Source organism: Castor canadensis, chromosome 4 (genome assembly GCF_047511655.1).
Source record: "Castor canadensis chromosome 4, mCasCan1.hap1v2, whole genome shotgun sequence".
NCBI lineage: Eukaryota > Metazoa > Chordata > Mammalia > Rodentia > Castoridae > Castor > Castor canadensis.
Window position 1 is genome coordinate 2518327 of NC_133389.1, and position 18774 is coordinate 2537100.

The 18774-nt window shown below is 50.1% G+C and overlaps 1 protein-coding gene across 6 annotated transcripts in view; it reads left to right on the top strand.

Annotated features, from left to right (window-relative positions):
• Mbp (myelin basic protein) overlaps positions 1-18774 on the top strand; it is a 110063-nt gene that overhangs the window by 73451 nt on the left and 17838 nt on the right. For 3 of the 6 annotated variants that reach the window (XM_020165061.2, XM_020165058.2, XM_020165055.2), the window contains exons 4-5: positions 2375-2811; positions 9214-9291. In XM_020165061.2, coding sequence (XP_020020650.1) covers positions 2375-2811; positions 9214-9291 — 515 coding nt within the window. The remainder of the gene's footprint in view (positions 1-2374; positions 2812-9213; positions 9292-18774) is intronic. The other 3 variants (XM_020165063.2, XM_020165060.2, XM_020165059.2) reach the window with 1 other exon arrangement.

Here is an 18774-nt window from a genome sequence, read left to right on the forward strand (position 1 = left end):
TCCTGGGGTGCTCCTGATACGAGTCAGCACCAGGGTGGTCGTGGCACCCCAATGTAGTTAACGGAGGCTGTTGCTGGGGAAACCAGGCTAAAACAGCATCCCATCTACAGCCTGCCATGCCTCCCCCTTCTCCAACATCTTAGGTGTTGCCAGTTTCTTCTCAGTGCCCTTCCAGGCACATAAATCGAGAGAACTGTGATGCTGCCTGTCCCCCCTGCTTGGCCCAGTGCCTTAACCATCAGTGAGGATGACCTCAGGTGTGTATCCCTGCACCACGACTACGCAGGTACTTTTCTTCACCCAGTGTTCAAATCAGATTCCTGTGCCTGCCGCCTGCCCAGTGCTCAGGATACAAGCTGCAGCCTTTCCAGAATCCTCTACCCCAGCCCCATCCTGCTGACAGTGGACCCCACTCCTGTTGCAACCTCCTGCCCCCCAGAATTCTACCTCTCAGTCCTCCACTGCACTCAGCACAGGGCAGCACAGCGCATGGAGCTCTTGTCAAACTTCCCAGAGGTGTCCTGACCTCCCACCCCGTCCTCCCAAGGTCAAGCCTTACACCATCAGTTGTCAACTCCCAAGGACCTTCTTATGGACCCTTCACCTGCTCTGCCTCTCTTCATATCACCACTTGGTGTGAGAATGCACCCCGCACGTGACAAAGACCACATGCGGGGACAAGGTAGATTTATTCTTTCATAGTTATACAGGGCAGAAGTCCAAAATCTAGGTGTGTGAGGGCCACCCTCCCTCCAGTGAGCACCTTCTGGTGCTGCCAGTGTTCCTCAATGTCCCGTGGCTTGTGGCTTCGGCGCTCAGTCTCTGCCTCTCCTTCCCATTTCTGCTCTGTGCACCAGGGTCTCTGTGTCCAAATTTCCCTCTCATATAAGGACCCCAGTCATTGGATAGGTCCTGCTTGGCTTCAATATGAGCTTATTGACATTGGATCCCATCTGCAAAGACTATTTCCAAATCAGGTCACATTCGTCAGGGGGAAGGGGAGCTAGGATGAGGACATACTGTTTTAGGAGACATTTTGATTCATAACACACGCTTTCATCTGAATAGCTCACCAGAATGTAAGCTTCATGATACAAAGACCACATTTTATTCATCACTGTAACTCATACCTCCAGAGCAATGCGTTATACTTGTTAGGTGCTCAGGAAATAATGGATGGCAGGCAATGGATGGTGGGTGGATGGAGGGATGGATAAATGAATGGGTAGGTGGATGCTGTTGGGAAAATATCAGTGAATGGATAGGTGATGAATAGGTGGGTGAAGGGATGGATAAATGAATGGATAGACAAATGTTACAAGGTAACTATCAGTGGATGGGTGGATGGATGGGAGGATGGATGGATGCTTGGATAGATGGAACATGGATGGAAGCATAGACAGACAGTTGTGTAAGTGGATGGATGGATGGATGGATGAACAGATGGATGGGTGGATGAACAGATGGATGGGTGGAGGATAGTGGGTAGTTGGTATTTTGGGGTAAATTTCAGTGGATAACTGGATAGTTGGGTAAGTGAATAGATGGATGAGCAAGTGGGTGGATGGAGGAATGGGTAAATGAATGGGTAGAGGGATGTTTTGATTTCAGTGGATGGATGGATAATGGTATTACAGTAAAGTGCAAAACACATTTTCTGTAAGTAAATTAAATGATGTTTAATTTGCCAGAGAGATACCGTAATTCTTGTAAAAAGCCGGGATAAGTGGTACGCAACATGAAGTACCTAGCCCACTCCACCTCCAGCGTGCTAGCTGCTGCTTTCAGAGAAGCCACATCCAAAGGCCCTGAATAAGCAGTTCTCCGGGAGAGGCCTCCTGCGGAATCTGGGGATGCAGGAATTCTAAACGCCCATTTCTTTTAAAGCATGAATTGCAAAAAGATGTGGGAAGTTCCATTTTTTACCAAGATCACTAAAAACACCTTTTGTCAAATAAGTGCTCCCAGCATGTGGAGTTCATGAACGGGTGGCCTTTCAGATGACAGATGTCCTGCAAGGTGCCTGCACTCCTGGGTGCTCCCACGCAACAGGCAGGCTCAGGGGATGTTTCCACGTGACTGCTGGGGGCCCTCAGGCCACTTCAGTAGGAATCCCCGGCTGTAACACCCAAGGTACCAACTGGGAACCATGGAGGTGGCCCCAGGCTTTCTGTAAAACATTGCTGCATGAAGGCTGCTAGGTGCAGGTTAGTCCCTGTCAAAGACAGTCTGAGCTGCCATGAGGCTCCATGGGCTCTGCACATACCCTGTGGGTTTTATAGGAGACAGCTAGTTCAAGACCCAGGGAAGAAAGCTGCTTTGTCCCACGCGCGGCCGCGCACAGGCCTGTATTCACATCTGATTGTTGTTGCAGGCGAGGCAGATGCAAACCTGAACAATGGGACCTCGTCTGAGGACACAGCGGTGACAGACTCCAAGCGCACAGCAGACCCAAAGAATGTCTGGCAGGATGCCCACCCAGCTGACCCACGGAGCCGCCCCCATTTGATCCGCCTCTTTTCCCGAGATGCCCCGGGGAGGGAGGACAACACCTTCAAAGACAGGCCCTCGGAGTCTGACGAGCTCCAGACCATCCAAGAAGACAGCACAGCAGCTTCCCAGGACCTGGATGTGATGGCGTCGCAGAAAAGACCCTCCCAGAGGCACGGATCTAAGTACTTGACCTCAGCAAGTACCGTGGACCACGCCAGGCATGCCTTCCTCCCGAGGCACAGAGACACGGGCCTCCTCGACTCCATCGGGCGCTTCTTTGGCGGTGACAGGGGTGCACCCAAGCGGGGCTCCGGCAAGGTGAGCTCCGCGGAGTAGAGCTGCTGTGGTTAGCTGCACTGAGGATGGAGAGGTGGGCAGGCGAGCTAGGCCGGTGGCAGCAGCGCTGACCTGGTCCCTCGGTGTCTACGGCGCTGGTCCTGGCTGGAAAGTGCTTCCTGACCCAGGGCATGGGCGCCCTTGCTGCTTAGGCTGTTCTCACTCTGCCCACTTTCTCCTCCTCACCAGATGTGACGGGACGTGGTCAGAAAGGCAAGGACCTTGTGCATCCAGGTCCTTGGCTGGTTTTGCCTCTGCTCTGCACTTCCGGCTCAGCTTTGGCTTCTGCTCTTTGTTCCCTGGGGCCAATGCTGCCCGGGTCAGGCTGCTTTGCCACAATGAACTGATCGAGACCAAAGTGGCCTTTGGAATAAGCTCCTTAATTCAAATTTGCCTGGAGCAAACTTTCTCTCTTGTCCAAGTTGTTCCATGGAAAGGGTGGAGGGATGAATGAGTGTATATGAATCAAAACTTCACTACTGTATGATCACAGTAATTTAAGTATAGAATCTTGGGACTCCCCATATTTAAAAGCAAATTTCTGCCATAGTAACATATGACAAGGATCAGACTCTTTGCAAAAGGTATCTCTGGATTGTCTGGGCAGGTTGCAGACAGTTGTTAGCCTGTGGCTGAGGTTCCTTAAGGAGCTAATCCCATGTGGCCATCACACTGCCAGCGTGTGACACTGCTGTATGCCTGGGTGATTTTGGAAAGAGAAAGGTGCTTCAAAACAAGGTCCTGGTTATTGGGTGTAAGAATTCTTCAGCCTGTGTACTGTGCTTATTCTGAAAAGCCATTGGGAATACAAGAGGCTTGTGAATGAAGTGTGGGACAGAGACCTCACCCAGAGGATGGTCCCATCACAACCCTAGGGCCACTTGGGTACTTCCAACCTATTGTGATGGTGATGGGTGGTCGTGGGACTGTTGAGGATAAGCACAAATGCCCTCCATTTGCAGCTCACAGGCCACTGGGGCTTCAGTGAGGTCTGTCATCTGCACAGCGCTGACATTCACGTTGGACATTTGCTGCGACTCACCTGTAAATAGTGCTTGCTGTATCTTAAGTGCTAGCAGAAGCCATGCTCTGTGACATGTTCTTTCACTTTTTGGCATACTCCCTGGCCCTGGACGTCAGTCCTCTGACCGATTTCTAGTGCTAACTTTGGCTGGGGGGAAGGGAAGAGTTCAAGTGCAATCATGAGTATGGGGGCTTCTGGCTGCCTAATGAGGTCTGGCTTTTCAGCCAAGCATCCCCCATGAAGCATCCTTAGCAGTTTTGAAATCTCATGACCGAGGGAACAGGAGATGTTTATTTCAGCAGAAAGGTGAAAGAGCTGACAGCGTAGCCTCTAAAGCAAGCCCCAGCTGGGTGGTAATGGTTTGAGTTGAAATACAACCGTGGAACGTTCATATCTGTCATCTCAGAGTGGGTCTGTGTGCACAGAGATGTTTCTCTCCGTGCAAGGTCACAATGGCCATTGCTGTACATCTGTTGTGCTCTGCAGGATTTACAAAGGAAAGATTTGATGCTCTGAAGCAGTCAACCTTTTCGAAAATGAGTCTCTAGATTATCAAGTATCCTGAAAAAAGTGAAACACTTCTGCAGGATTTCTTTTAAGCTAAAAACAATTTTTAAGTAATTAAAAACAATTATCTTAAAATGTTTTTAAAACTAAATTAAAAACTAAACCATTTTTAGAAACTAAAAATTTGAAGTATCAATTCTTTTAACTACTGAGTGCTTTGAGTACAGAAGATTTTAAATGAACAGTCTTGATGCCAAAAAAACAAAAAATCCATTAGCATTTGTATGGCGAGCATAAAGCAACCTGTTGCAAACACAGCCAAAGGTGCCTTCCATGGAGGTGGGGAGACACTGGCAATGTGTGTCCCTTTCAACCTTTACTATGGGTTCTTTGTGGTTAAACCCTGGAGATGCAAAGTTAACTCACTCTATACCCAGGTGCAGACCCACGATCGGTCTAGAAGTCTGGAATATTTGTAGTATGGGCTGCTGTAGAACTGTATTTAAGTTTTGTTTTGTTTTTCTCTGTTTATAAGTCAGAGCGGCTCTTGTTCTTATATGCGTCAAAGGTCATTGGAATAGATTTAAGAATCCTGAAAGCAGAGTCCAGAGGCTGCTTACTGCCGAAAGCCCACCTCACCAATCCCATTCCTAAAGTACCTGTCTAGTGTACATGGGGCGCTGAAGACACCCCGAGGGCCAGCCGCCCCACACCTGGGAACAGCTTTGCTGTCATCCGTCTAGAGTGGGGTTTTCATGTTAGACTCCAACAAGGCCCTGAGTGCTCCACCTCGCTGCCCCGCCAAGGGGCTGCTTGCCCCTGCTGCCCACTTCCTCCCTCCCCTGGGTGCCCTGCCCCTGGTGCTGCCGCCCCCGGTCCAGGGAATGCTCTGACAACACACAGCCTTTGTGGCTCAAGCTGACATTCAAGGGAAGTGCACTGAAAATTCCTTGAGGAGGCATATTCTTTTGAGAGCCATTTACAAAGAGATTTTTCTTTGTTGTTGGAAGAAAGGGCTGCTTGTTGCCTGTCAGAACAGGTCTTCTGGTTCCTTGGAATGTCATCCTCCATGGGAAGTGGTGGACCTTTGAGGCACAGACTGGGATGCACCTGCTGTGACCCATTCACCTCTCACTCACAGTCAAGTGCATGCCAGCTCTGTCCCTGGGCGGACAGGCCCTCTAGGCTGCCCAAACTGTGGGCCAACGCCTGGGACATGAGCTTCCTCTTATCTGGAGGAAGTGAAGTTTTACAGAGCAGCTAGGCTGGACGTGAGATGTCAGACATTCACACTCAAGCAAGAAAGCCACAAGAACAGAGCAGCTCATCTTCCTCTCCGTCATTCTGCCTTTAGAGAGTTGGAAAACTCAGTCCTACTTTTCTCTATTTATTTTACCTGGAAAGCTCTGTGTATAACCTACTACTCTCCGCATTCATTTTCCAGCATTCAGATTACTCTACGCCTCTGATTTTTGGCGGCATGGGTTAAGAGCCTTCCCCTCATTCAGTGCTGTGACGTATAATCAGTCTTGTAAATTAACTGCAATGTTTCTTTCCTGATATTTTTGTTGCATTTTAATTTCATTAAATATGTCTTAGTTCTGCAGTAATTTCATTTTCATTGTTAACACGATGTGCTAACTTTGTAGCAGTGTCCCACTGCGGGTGACACCTAGAGGTAGCATGAAGGATATAGTAAGCATCACCTGTGTAGCATTCGAGGGTCTGTGTCCTGCACCCTGGTCAGGATTAGAAGCGTTTGTCGATAGAGTGGGGGTCTTCAGTCCCTCACAGTGGCCTTTCCCATGACAGCGCAGGAGTGCCTGTGAAACCAAATTGGACACCCATGGGCCGGAAGTAACTGGCCCGGCCATTCCCTGCATCACGGGACAAGAATTTCAGCCAGGGGCCCAGGGGTGATGGGTGCATTCACATCAGCACCCAAACCAATACTTCCAGAGGTTTCCAGTGGGAATTCCTTTTGGAGAATCCTTACCCTGATCAGTTACTGAACACAGGTGTCACTGACTTGGTCACCAGCTGCTTACTCTGTCCTTCTGTTGCCTCAGTGGTCACAGCCATCCACTGTTAACTTGGGCGGGCGACAGTGATGCTGGAATTTCACGTTGGCAGTGATTTCGCTCCGTTCTCTGTATAAGCGATACGTTTGTAAGTTATGCTTACAAGGTGATTGCCTTCTGGAGTTGTATTACGATATGATTTTGTTATGGGCTTCCACATCGTGTACATTTCTGCCCTTTGTGCCCTTATTAAACCATTTAAAGGACTGAGGATGGTGTATTTATTGATTGTACGTGAGCTTCCTAAGTTCTTTTTGGTGTCCCTGCCTGACTAATGGCCTTGTGTCACCGTGACCCCGTGACACCCCAGCAGGTAAGTCTGAGCACCTGGGTTCATGCCGCCTTTGCACACTAAGGTCACAGTGTCCCACCCCTCTGCTTTATGCACAAAGGCACTGTGCTCGTCTCCTGCCATGAATGTGGCACCCTGGTCTGTCCGTGACAATCATTCTGCTGTTTCTAGTGTGTCTCAAAGCGGCATCTGCAGGGTTAGGAGATGAGTGCCGGCTCTGGATACACTGGACCCCAGGACACCACACGGTAGTTCCTGGATGACTGAGCACCCCAGGGCCGCCCTCCTGTGCTCCCTGATGAGGCTGTGTTAAAGAGTCTTAGGGAGCTAGAGGAGCTGAAAGACGAGGTGGGTTGCTCTTCTTGAGGGTGGTTCTGCGTTGTGAGTTTAAGGGTGAACCTGGGTGGCTGATAAGGGAAAGCCAAAAGCTGTGGAATGAACCTCGAATCATCTGCCAGCCACCACTCACCCACGTGTCACAGCTTTCCAGCCGACTCCATCCTAACTCCTCCTTTTAAATTCATTCCCATCTTGAGGCATTTATTTCTCCCGTCATTGACTTCCTTTTGATGAAAGGATTAGCCATTTGGTAACAGGCAATTCTGACTGGTTGGTATGACACCTGAAGACAGATTGTCTACAGGGAAAACGCTCTCTGATCTCACATGGAAATCACTAAGATTGACTGCAGAAATTTATCAAACTCTGACTTATGTCATCTTAGAGATTTTATTATGTCTATCACTACACTCTTAAATAGTTATAAAAAATGGAACAAACTGAAGAGGGAGCCCACACATGTGGGCTGAGCCCACGGCCACCTCCTGGGTGCTGTCTTGCCTCCAGCCTTGCAGGTGCACCCTGGCTGTGGGGTGCTGCTCCATGGCATAGGAGGAACGGAACTGCCTCTGCGAGCCACGCAGCTGGTGCGTTTCCTGTCAGCATCACTGGACGTCCTTTCTTACGGCTACAGCTTTGCCCTCCACCCATCCTCCCATGCATGGATAGCGATAGCGAGGGCCCTAGAAGGCTGGGTGTGGTGCTGGAGGGGCAATGCTGTCCACCACAGCTAGGAGATAACACCTCATGGTCATGACCTTCATGAAGAGGCCATTGTTTATACAGAGGACTCGAACAAGAAGTCCCCCCACCCTCTACCCAAGTTCATTGCATGAACTGTCCACATATTAGCAGTGGAGGGGCCGCTCCTCATGGGGACAGCCAGGTCTTATGAACACTGGCTTATCTACAGAGGCTTACACTGAAATGAATACTCAAATTCTCACTCTTGTAAGTCCCTGATAGCAGGAACTAAAGTTACCAATAATTCTCGCCAGCGTAGAAATCACCTCTCTCGCACAAATGGAGAGACTTGTTTATGAAATGCACAGCTCGGCACATGGCCATCACAGATTTGCCTCTGCAGACCCCAGTGTGTCAACTTTCAATAATACTTGTGGAGGACACTAACATTCAGTGTCACACTACTGTCATCTGTGATCTGCTGTCAGCTCACTTAACAAGAATCCATTTCATTTGTAACCAGTATAAGACATCTCTTGAATCAAATGCTTTGGCTTTATCTCTTGACCACTGTCTTTCTCTCTCTCTCTCTCCCTCTCTCTCTCTCTCTCTCTCTGTCTCTCTCTCAAGTCACTTCCCACAAGCCATCTGCCTTTGTCCTGAAGTTTATAGATATGGCAGATGCTTTCTTATAACTAATAGAATAAGGAGAAGACAGTAAACCAGGAGCAAAAACCACCTAGCAGGGGTTACAGCAATAGAGTTGAGGTTAGCACGTAGCTCGTGTATGCTTTGTTCCTAAACTTCACCAGGAACGAGGAAGTATGTCATCAAGAAATGTAATCCAAGTGACTGCTGGGCAATTTTGAGCCCTATGTCTTCTGACGTTATTTCTTAGGACTCTCTAGAAAGCTGGAAAGGGCTTAACTGTTAACCCCACAGCACAGGAGTAATTCCTACTTGCAAATCCAGGGCAGGTGCTGACACACTTGCTACCAAAGAAAATAAATCAACTCTACAATAAAACAAATGTAAACTTCACCCACCCCATCATAGACTTCCAAAAGCTCTTGAACTATAACTTGGAAATCTTCCATCTCTAGTGCCTACTACATACAGTAAGAACATTTGGTCAGAGAATTTGGCACAGGGTCCCAAAATAGACTCTAAAAGGAAGAATGTCTTCCCTAAATCTTTCCTCTCGTTCCTTTTTCTCTGGGTGCTTCCCTGCCCTTTTCTCCTTCTGCCTCTCCAGGGTCCATCCATCCATCCATCCATCCACCCATCTTCTGGATGCCTTCGGTTGCCTATTTGCCTCTTAACCCTCCATTCGCTGCTCACCCTGCCCCACCTGGGGCCTGCCATGGTCATCCTACAGGAGATTTGCTGAAGGGCTGTGGGGCTCTTCAAGCGGTGCCCAAGCTGAACTCACCCCGCCCACTCTGTATCCTCGGCAGGTACCCTGGCTAAAGCAGAGCCGGAGCCCTCTGCCCTCTTATGCCTGCAGCCAGCCTGGGCTGTGCAACATGTACAAGGTAAGACATTGTCGCCACTCTACCCACAGAGGGCCATGCACAGCTGAGACTGGGCTCTCGGCTCCGGGGAGATGGTCACATAGATCAGAGCAATGCGCCCCTGGAGATGGTCACGTCGATCAGAGTAGGCATGGCCTTTGGGGCTCACTCTGTCTTAAGAGCACAAAATGCCTTCAGGGGGCATTTGTGGGTCATGGGGAAGAGAGAGGACACAGCAAAGGGAAAATACAAAAAGCCCATGAGAGAGGTATAAAGCCTTCCGCTGAGGCTGTGGCAAGGGACCTGAAGCGCTTGCTGGGATGAGGTACAGCTGTCACATCAGCATGATTGAAAACCTGTGGGAACAAGCCAGGGACCCATGGCATGGCTGCCAGTGATGTCCCACGGGCCAGAGGGCAGCTGGGGCCTAGGAGGCTGGCCTGGACTACAGTCACTTGAAGACCAAGACAGGTAGTTAGCACTCACTAAGTTTCAGTTGGATTAAACTCTACAATGACCAGAGCCACTGGAAAGTCCAGTCCTTGGGACTCTGTCCTTGCTTAGCCTGGCCAAGCTTACATGGAGAAGGACAGGGCTGGTATCTGTTCCCACCTCCTAGTGCTGCCTCTCAGAGCTTGTAGGTGCCCCAGAGTGATTCCTGGGGAGGCAAGCACAGGGAAAATGAGGGAGTTCTAGAGCTTGCCCATCAGTCAGCCACAGCTGGGACTACTACTTCTACCTCCAAGTGTCACTACACAAAGTGAAGTATCCATTCGTGCTTTCAGATAAAGGCGATCACTGAAGGCTGGCACCTGGCCTTTTCAACCTGGGAAACGCAAAAGGTTAAAAACGTGCTCAAAGCCTACACATGCCTCTCTTGTTCTACCATGCTCCCCTGAGCACAAGTGGGAGGGAGGGAGGGAGGTTGTCTCAGGGTCAGGTGGCCATGGAACTTCTTCTGCCAGGTGTTAGAGGTGGGCTGGGGAAAGGCGGTGACCATCCCACAGTGACAGGCAGAGGGCATTCTTCCGCCATGAGGAAGGAACACCCACAGCTGGTGGGCTTTGGAACCTCTGGGCCGGAAACTTAGTTGTGAAGCTGTTCAGGGCACCAAATCAGGGCCACAGCAGAAGGCTCTTGCCTGGGCCCTGCATTCTGGGGTTGAACAATGAGCGGGTACTTGTGACTGTCTCCTTCCTTAAAGTGGAGTAGTGGGTCTGTGAGGAATAAAGGGCATGCCTTCTGGCCTCTAGGGAAGCCAGTTCAGGGCTGAGGCTGAGAGGCTCACAGAGGGGATCTTGGGGTCGATGGCCCTAGGACCATGGTAGGCAGAACGGAGAGCCCCTGGCAGCATCTGACCATGAGGAGGGCAGCAGGCAGTTGCTGCTCACTGGAAGGAGCCTGTCATCCTCAGGAAAGTAGGACACTCCACGCAGGATCTCGGTGGTGGGACAGTACACCGTTTCCGTCTTCTTTCAGTGTTAGGGCTCGCCTGTAGCAGGACCAGGTTTCTAAAGCCTGTCTCAATCCCAAGCATGAGCACCATACCCTACAGGGAGCTTCTGAGGAACCCCCAAAGCTTTCCTCTCTGGAACAAACTGGGTCCTGCAGCCCCCTAGCTTCTCTTGACTGGTACAGGATGGGGGCAGCAACCCCTGCCCGGCAGGTGCCCAGCCCTGCTGGTCCAGGCCTAAGTACGGTGCTGGTGAGGAAGGATTTCAACCCCAGAGAAAAAGGGTGTGTCTGAGGGGAGCAAGGAGCACCTGACACCCAGGGTTGGATGACCACCCACCAGAACAATGCTGATGCTTCCTGACCTGTCCTGCCCTCGTCTCTTTACTGCCTCGGAAAGCCAAGCAGGACCTGGCACAGTGAGCAGAAGCTCTGCCAGGAATCCTGAGATGCGGTGGTAGGCCAGAGTAAGAAACTTTCAAAAGAATGCTTGATCTTTCTCCTTTAAAAAATTTCCTACAAAGTGTACCATATGCACATACGAAAATGTCATAAAGAAACCCACTGAAGTATTTTTAAACATTATCTAGCAGAGGAAGCCAGCCCTCCTGTCCTGCACATCGTCTGGAGTTTTTGCACATCCATTTAAAAATAGCTGAAACCCCATCCTGCTCTCCACAGCACCCCCACCTGGCTGCATAGTCTGGCCTCTAGGAGACACATGGTCAGCTGGTTAAAATACCATAGGGTTTCCAGCACCAGGCTCTTGGCATTTAATATCTGTTCATGTGTGGCTGTCCACTTCCAGTCCGAATGGGGTTTGCATTGGCTTGCCTGAACACACGTCAGAACCGCATTAAAGCAGAAAAAGAACTAGGTGCTGTGTAAGGCATTACATTTGCCAAGGAAGGAAGCAAGGACTAAGCTAGCCCCAAAGGCAAAAGCTCTGCACGAGAGACCCCGCACCCAATCCTGGGATTGCTCCTGGCCGCAGAGAGCTCCTTCCAGCCCCGATGCAGAAGGCATTGGGCCTCTCTGGTCCACTGAGGAAGACACAACCATGCCTGATGGGGCCGACCAGCAAGCAGGTGAACCGAGATGCAGGTGGCTGTTCCAAGCACACTCCTCATCTCATGCTTCTTAGTGTTGAGTGGGAATCAAGCCCGATCTTCCCCCTGAGGGGGAGCACCCCATCTTCTTCAGCGTCTTCCTCCTCAGTGTGGGAGATTTCATTACTTCAAGAGAGTGGTGGTCATTGACTTGTGATCTTGTGGACCCAGAAGCATCTGCCCCAAGCAAACAGTCACCAGGGGTAGTGACACTAAAGGCCTCAGAATATGCTTGTGGTCCTGGGCTCTGTGACAAAGAACACTTGAAAAAGTCCTGTGGAGGAGATAACACTCCTGAGTAGAAGTCACGTGCAGGACAGTGACCTACAGTACTAGGAGTGAAAATGCCCAATGGGCAGGTCACAAATTCAGACAACACTGGAGAGCCCAGCCAAGCAGATGGACCTGCTCCGGTCTGCCCCAGCTTGCTTCTCTCTCTCTCTCTGTGTCTCTCTCTCTGTCTTGTCTCTCTCTCCCTCTCTCATATACAACAATGGCAACTATTTAGGTACCCCCCACCCCTCCTCTCGCCTCTCTCTGAAGCCACACCAGCAGGGCGAGGGAGGCCCACCTCCTTTGAAGTTGGAGACTGCATGCACAACAAGGAAAGAACTGGTCCCAATGCTGCCACCGCTCCACTGAGCACCCGGCTTCCACTTGGTGTCCTTTGCTTCCAGGAGACCTGGTGTTTTCCTTAGGAGCAGCCATGTCATTTCTGTGTGTCCTGGATGCAGAAGGAGACAAGTGAAGTAACATTTAAGAATCCAAAGCCCAGGAGGAAAAGCAAGAATTCCAGGGACAGGATGCCATGTGCCCAGCACGTGATGAAAGCAGCCGTCTGGACAGCCCTGCCTGCCTGCCTGGGTCTCAGATTGCTGTGCTTGGGCCAGCCCAGGCTGTCACCAGGCACACGCTGTGCACTAGGGGAGGGAGGAGACTGCAGATAAAATCTGAAAGGGACCTGGGGTGGCTCTGCCCATAGGGACGGCCCCTTCCTGCTTTCAATAACTGCTCCGCATCCACCGTGGCCAGGAAGGGCCACATTGCCCATCAAGCACTCATCCCAGCTTCCGTTGGAAGTCCACTCCACCTCTCAGACGCTCTGAACCTGCCTAGAGGACATTAGCCACCATGGGCCCTGGTTGCTGTGGACATTCCCCGGGGTCTGCTGACAGGCCTGCATCGTCTGATGTGTCAGCGGTCTCCACAGTCCCCTGCATTTAGCAGTCTTCCTGACATGGGATGAAAGACACCTGGCTTAGTTCATCTCCCACCACCGAGCTGCCGCATGGCCTTGGGCAGCGGCTCGTTTCCTCTGAGCTCTGTTTCCTCACCTTAGAAACACAGCCGTGACACTACAGAATGGCTAAAGAAGAGAAAGAGGAAATGCCACCAGAGGAACCGACCCGTCCCACGTAAGCTCAGGTCATAATCCTTGCCTTTCAGTGCTCCAGCTGCAGAGGACAGTGGTTATCCTGAAGGCCCACCAAGTTCGAGTCTCCTGCCCTGTGCTCTTCTGCTCTCGGGCCTCAGTTTCCTCTGTGGAAAAGGTGTCAGTTGATGAGAAATACTGCACAGGTTACTTTGAAGCTTCTGGTCCTATCAGGGGTTTTTCCTTTGGAATTCAGGGCAGTTTCACTCCCACCAGAGGCAGGAAGAGGCAACAGAGAGAAGCAAAACCTCCACTGTCCCAGACGGGGACTGTCCTTGATTTGATAAGTCCAGTTGTTTCCTCACTCCCCCAAAATGCCTCTGACCAGATTTCAGCGGTTTTAGTGGCGGCACGAGGTGATGGGCGCTGGTGTCCATGGAGAACAACCTGGTGTCCTCCCCTGCAGGGAGATACCTAAGCACCGAGCCTTTCCAAGCAGGGCTCCTGATAATCACCTCCCAGGGGCTGCCCCCTGCACCTGCTCTGGGCCCACGGCCCCTCTGGCTGGAAACCCTCACACTGCTTCACATTTCCTTCTAAAGAAAACTTCCCAGACCCCCGCCCTCCAGGTGCACACTCTGTGTGCGACTGAACATTGAGTTCCAAAGCCACAACGAAGGCGTTCTTCATGTTTACTATTCATTCTGCCTCTTGGCAACTTGATATTTTTGCTAAAGCGGGTTTCTATGCATTTCAAACACATTGACGTCTTCAAAAATGGGTGCTTGGAAACAAAGAGGAAATAATCAAAGTCCAGATCTACAGTGATGCCTACTTCCTGCATCTTTTCTTTGAAAAGAGATTTTCAAAGCTGCTGGAGCTCCGCCTTCCAGAACAGGTAGGTGGGGTTGACACCTGTGCCACCAGTGCCAGCTGTACCACCTTCAAGAGGCTAGCATGGGAAGGCCTGTCCTGCAGGAGAGGACCCTGGCCTCCGTTGCCAGGGGCACTCAGTGGAGACGTTGTCCTACCTGCCCCAAATCAGCCTCATGCCTCCTAACGTGGTTGTCAAGTGCGTGTGTGTGTGAGACCCCAGGGACCAACCTGCTGCCCTAAGTCACACAAGAGAGGTAGAACTGCCTGGACAGCAGCACGACCATTGTGACTGCTCACCAGTCCCACCACAGCTTTCAGCTCCAACAGGGCCATTGTCCACTTCCCTCCCACCTCTCCTCGGGGAGCCACCGCTAGGAGGACAGAGCTGGAAACCAGCATCAGAACCAGTCTCCTTTGAGATCGGAAAAACACAGACTTGGAGGGCGCCTCTCCTCTGAGGCAGCTGGGGGCTTTTCCTGTCTTTCTGGGCCCTGAGCTGAGCCTCAGGCACGCATCTCTGAAGCTCTTGAGCCTGGGGTCTCTGAAGTCAACCCCTGCATTATCAGCAGATGGGAGCAAAGTCCCCAGAAGAGTTTTGCCCCCCTGTTTCCAGGTGAGACATCAGAAAGGAACACAGACAGCCAGGTGTCCTGGTTCCCGATCACTGTAGCCTCACAACTGGCTGAAAGTAGAGGCTCTCTCACTTAGAAATGGTCACTCGAGTCACGAGTAAAGCAGCAACTCCCAAGTGGACTCCAGGCGAGACACTAGACGGTTGCCAGCTGCCTCCACATCCCTCTGGCAAGCCCACCTTCCAACATCTGAGAAGAAATTCATTCCAGAGACGCCACCGGGTAACCTGAAGCTTCCGCCTGCTTGAAAGGTTTGTCTGAATTTCTCCAGAAACAGAGAAAGCTGTTGCTACTACACAACTTTCTACAGAGAATAAAAATGCAAAATGCCAGGGCTTTGGTTAAACTCATCAGAGTCACTGATTCAGAAACAAGTATGTTTTTACCCCTGCAGAGGGCAAAAGGAAAAGCAGCTCTGACAGCAAAGGATCCTCTCAGACAGAAAAGAATTTAAAGTGTTCTGGCTCACAAAAAAAAAAAAAAAAAAACCCTAACACTATCATCTGAGACGTATTACTTGCTTGACCAGAAATGGCCTAACAGTTTCCTCTGAAAAATGTAAACAAACAAAGCTAGAATTGCAGGCGATTGGTAGAGAGACAGAATCTTGTTGCCCCGTGAGTTCTTGGGATGGCCAGATATGGTGGCAGTTGGGGACGTGGGAGTCTGGAAAGACAGAAGGATTGTCTCCTACGATTGCAAGTTGGTTGTATCATTTCATCACCTGGTTGGAGCCTTTGATAAGCATGTTTATTCACTACTGATTTTAGTGGCAACCATTTCAGCTACCAGACTACTGGCCACAGTGCATGAAGGTGCCATGACTGTAACGTGCATGACTCACAGACAGGTCAGCTGCTGACCGCCCCCTCCAGCCCCCAGGTGGAAAATAGATGAGGCAGCCAGCACACAAGAGTCACTGGACAGAAAGACAGAACCGCTCGTGGCCTGCTACCTCTCTCGGAGGCTTTAAGGAAGAAAACCATTTAAACAAGGTGTCCAGGGGACCTAAGGATTTTTGTAAGCCCTGAACAATGTGTGGGACAAGAGAAAAGGGCCAGAAATGTCCATCCCTTTCACAGCGGCCTATTTTGTGGCCATCAAATGGGAAGAAAACAGCAAGGGGAAGAGTGTTTGATTTTAATTTCACCTTCACCATACAAAATTATTTTATTGACTCCATATCTCACCTGATGTCCTTTCTTATCATGGTAGTTCTGAAAAACAATGATGCTCACTATTAAGTCCCAAGGTTCCAAGTAGGCTGCACTGGTCAGCCGCGTGTGCCCCGGTCTCTGAGTTTCTTGGGAGTCCCAGGAGAATCAAAGATTCCTCCAAATGCAAACTATCGCTTCTTCAATCAGGATCAGAGTGAGACTTCTGTGCGCCGCTGCGTCCGGACGCCACCTCGTGGCCACGAGCAAAATCCTCTGAGGACGTTCAACTGCAAACTGAAGGAACAAGGTCAGGGTGTGACTCAGGGGTACAGGCTTGCCTACCATGCTGGCTTCCATCCCCAGCACCAAAAAAACCCATACAATAATAATAATAAATTAAGCAAATAAAAAAGGCAGAAGACTCAGAAGAGACCTTGGTGGGCTGGTGTCCTTCTCAGGGACAAAGTAGAATGATAACCCCGTCAGTGTGGAGGCCTAGCCTCTCCTTTGAAGGGGGAACAGACAGCATCCCTCATTTTAATTGCACAGAAATACATTCTTTAAAATGACAGTGACATTGAAAAATCTCCTGTCATTAACTCGACTTGCCTTTGTTGATCTATCCATGTCTTTCAAGTAAAGGAACTAGTTTTCCTGTGAAGAATGCAAATAACTTCTGGCACCCTAAGTACTAACTGAGTCATCTAATGCTGCCATTAGCAGACATTAATTTCCTTTTCATACATAAACACATTTTTATTTCCAACTCATAGCTGCATACCTTATTACAAGGTAAACCTACAAACTTCTGAGTATAAACAAATAAAACGCAGAATTTTTAAGGCTTCATTCTTCTCCCTTGTCCTTTCCTTTGGACATCTAACCAGCCAGTGAATGTCCTGACGCCCTGCTGAGCCTCTGGTCCTATCCATGCCTGACCAAGGAGAATGCTTGCTGTAGCCATCTAGACATCTGGACCCCAGACTAAAGTTAGGGTGCAGATTCTTCTCTTTCTTCACTAAATCTTTTTTGCATGAAATCCTTTTGGAGATTCAGGGAGAACCTGACTTACCTGACTAAGAAAACGCCAATAAGAAATTGTCATTGCTTTTAACCCCTGGACTCGGGGCACCAGTACTGGGACAGATTTGAGAGACATTTCTTGGATGTGTCGTTCCCAGTGCCACCATGGACCGTCACACACACTGAGGGCTAGCTGTTTGCTGAAGTCTTGCAACTACGTGCTGCCAGGCCACCCTCTGAGCTCCTCTCACACCTCTGCAGGGAACATCAGCGGGGCTTAGGCTGAGGGAGCCCTATATTGGTGACCTCCATGAGTATACCTAGTTTCAGGGTCACAGAGGGCACAGGGCTCCAGACACAGATCCACATGGAGCTGACTCCCTGCTCTCCGGTGGGTGGGCAGATGTTGTCTACACTCAGTCATTGGAATGGCCAGTTTCCCAACAACTCAGACACAATGAAATATACTAAAGCTGGAAAGCAAAACGAGCTTTTGAACAGAAAGGAGGTCAAAGCATCCTCAAGGATACGCAGAGAACAGTCAAGGGTGCAGCCATGACACTGGAGCAGGGTGGAGGTGAGCCAGGCTGTCAGTGAAGATGCTTAAGTAACAGGAAGTCCTATGACAGGCTCACTGTCAAACACGACTGACCACTTGTGGCCAGTAGAAGCTGTCGGGCTACTCCGAAGGGTCATCCCCCTACATTAGTTATGCTGTGTATCTCACAGTTTTCAGTCATCCAGAAGACAAAGTGAGCAAGCCAAAGCCTGAGGAAGGAGCAGGGAGAGCCTGAGTCCATCTGGGCCTTGCCTGTCCTCTTTGGGGCTCAGAGAAAACTGACCAGCGTGTGGTGAACCCGGGAAGGCAGGCAGGCAGAGGACTGCTGGTGGCTCACTCCCTTGCAGACATTGTGTGGTTGACTCAAAACAGAGTGCTCTCCTCTCTCAGGCAAGAAAAAAAGTAAAAGGTGGAATCCTTTAATTTTCCCTCACTTCAAAACCCCTCACAGCACTGAGTTCATTTTCTGATGGTTCAGTGTTTTCTTCTGAGAGGAGCTGACTGGCCCTTTAATCAAACCCAGATGCAGATGGTGAGGACACTTGTCTCACCAGTTTCATGAAATAGCCTCGATATTCAACAAAGCAAGTTGCTACCCTGTCCCAGGGACACTGGCCTCAGTGGCAAAAGCTAACCTGATGGATGGTCCAAGCTCGAGAACACCCAGCTGTCCCCTAAAGCAACTTGGAAAATTCTTTGAAAATCCTTTCAAAATTCCCTTCCTGACTTCTGCAGAGAACTGCGCGATTTCTCTTGTGCTGGTTGGGGGTGTTTTTGTGGGTGGAGGGACAGAAGCAGAAACTGGTCAAAGGAGAAAACTTTTATTTTAAAGGTAAATGGCTGGCCAAGGATCTCTCCTGTAGTTCCCGAAGTCGTCGTCCAGTCTCACGGCGTTTTATTTGCTATCAGGAAGCTTCTTGCTGCTTGTTTTTTGATGTTTTATTAATCCTGATCTAAATCTATAATGATGAGAAATGAGGCCCTGGCATGCTATTGAGGAAAACAGGAAAAGCAGGCTAACAAAACACTATGGTCACTTTTAAAGCCATCTGGGAGTTTCTCTGTGACTGCATGAAGCCAGGTCTGAGAATGAGGTCATCGGAGTGCACTCAGGGTCACGAGTGGGACAGTTTCATTTGACACCGTTGTGTGAGTATCACAACTTTTAAGCAATGGAAACTTTACTTTTGAAAGGCCAATTTTTTAGCCTTCACTTGGACCAAATCCTCAGCAGACGTCTTTCTGGCCGGGTGGGGTGGCGGGGGAGCGGGTGCAGGACCGCCAGCCTTCCTGGGTTCCAGGCCTTCTCAGCAGCTGGCCACTC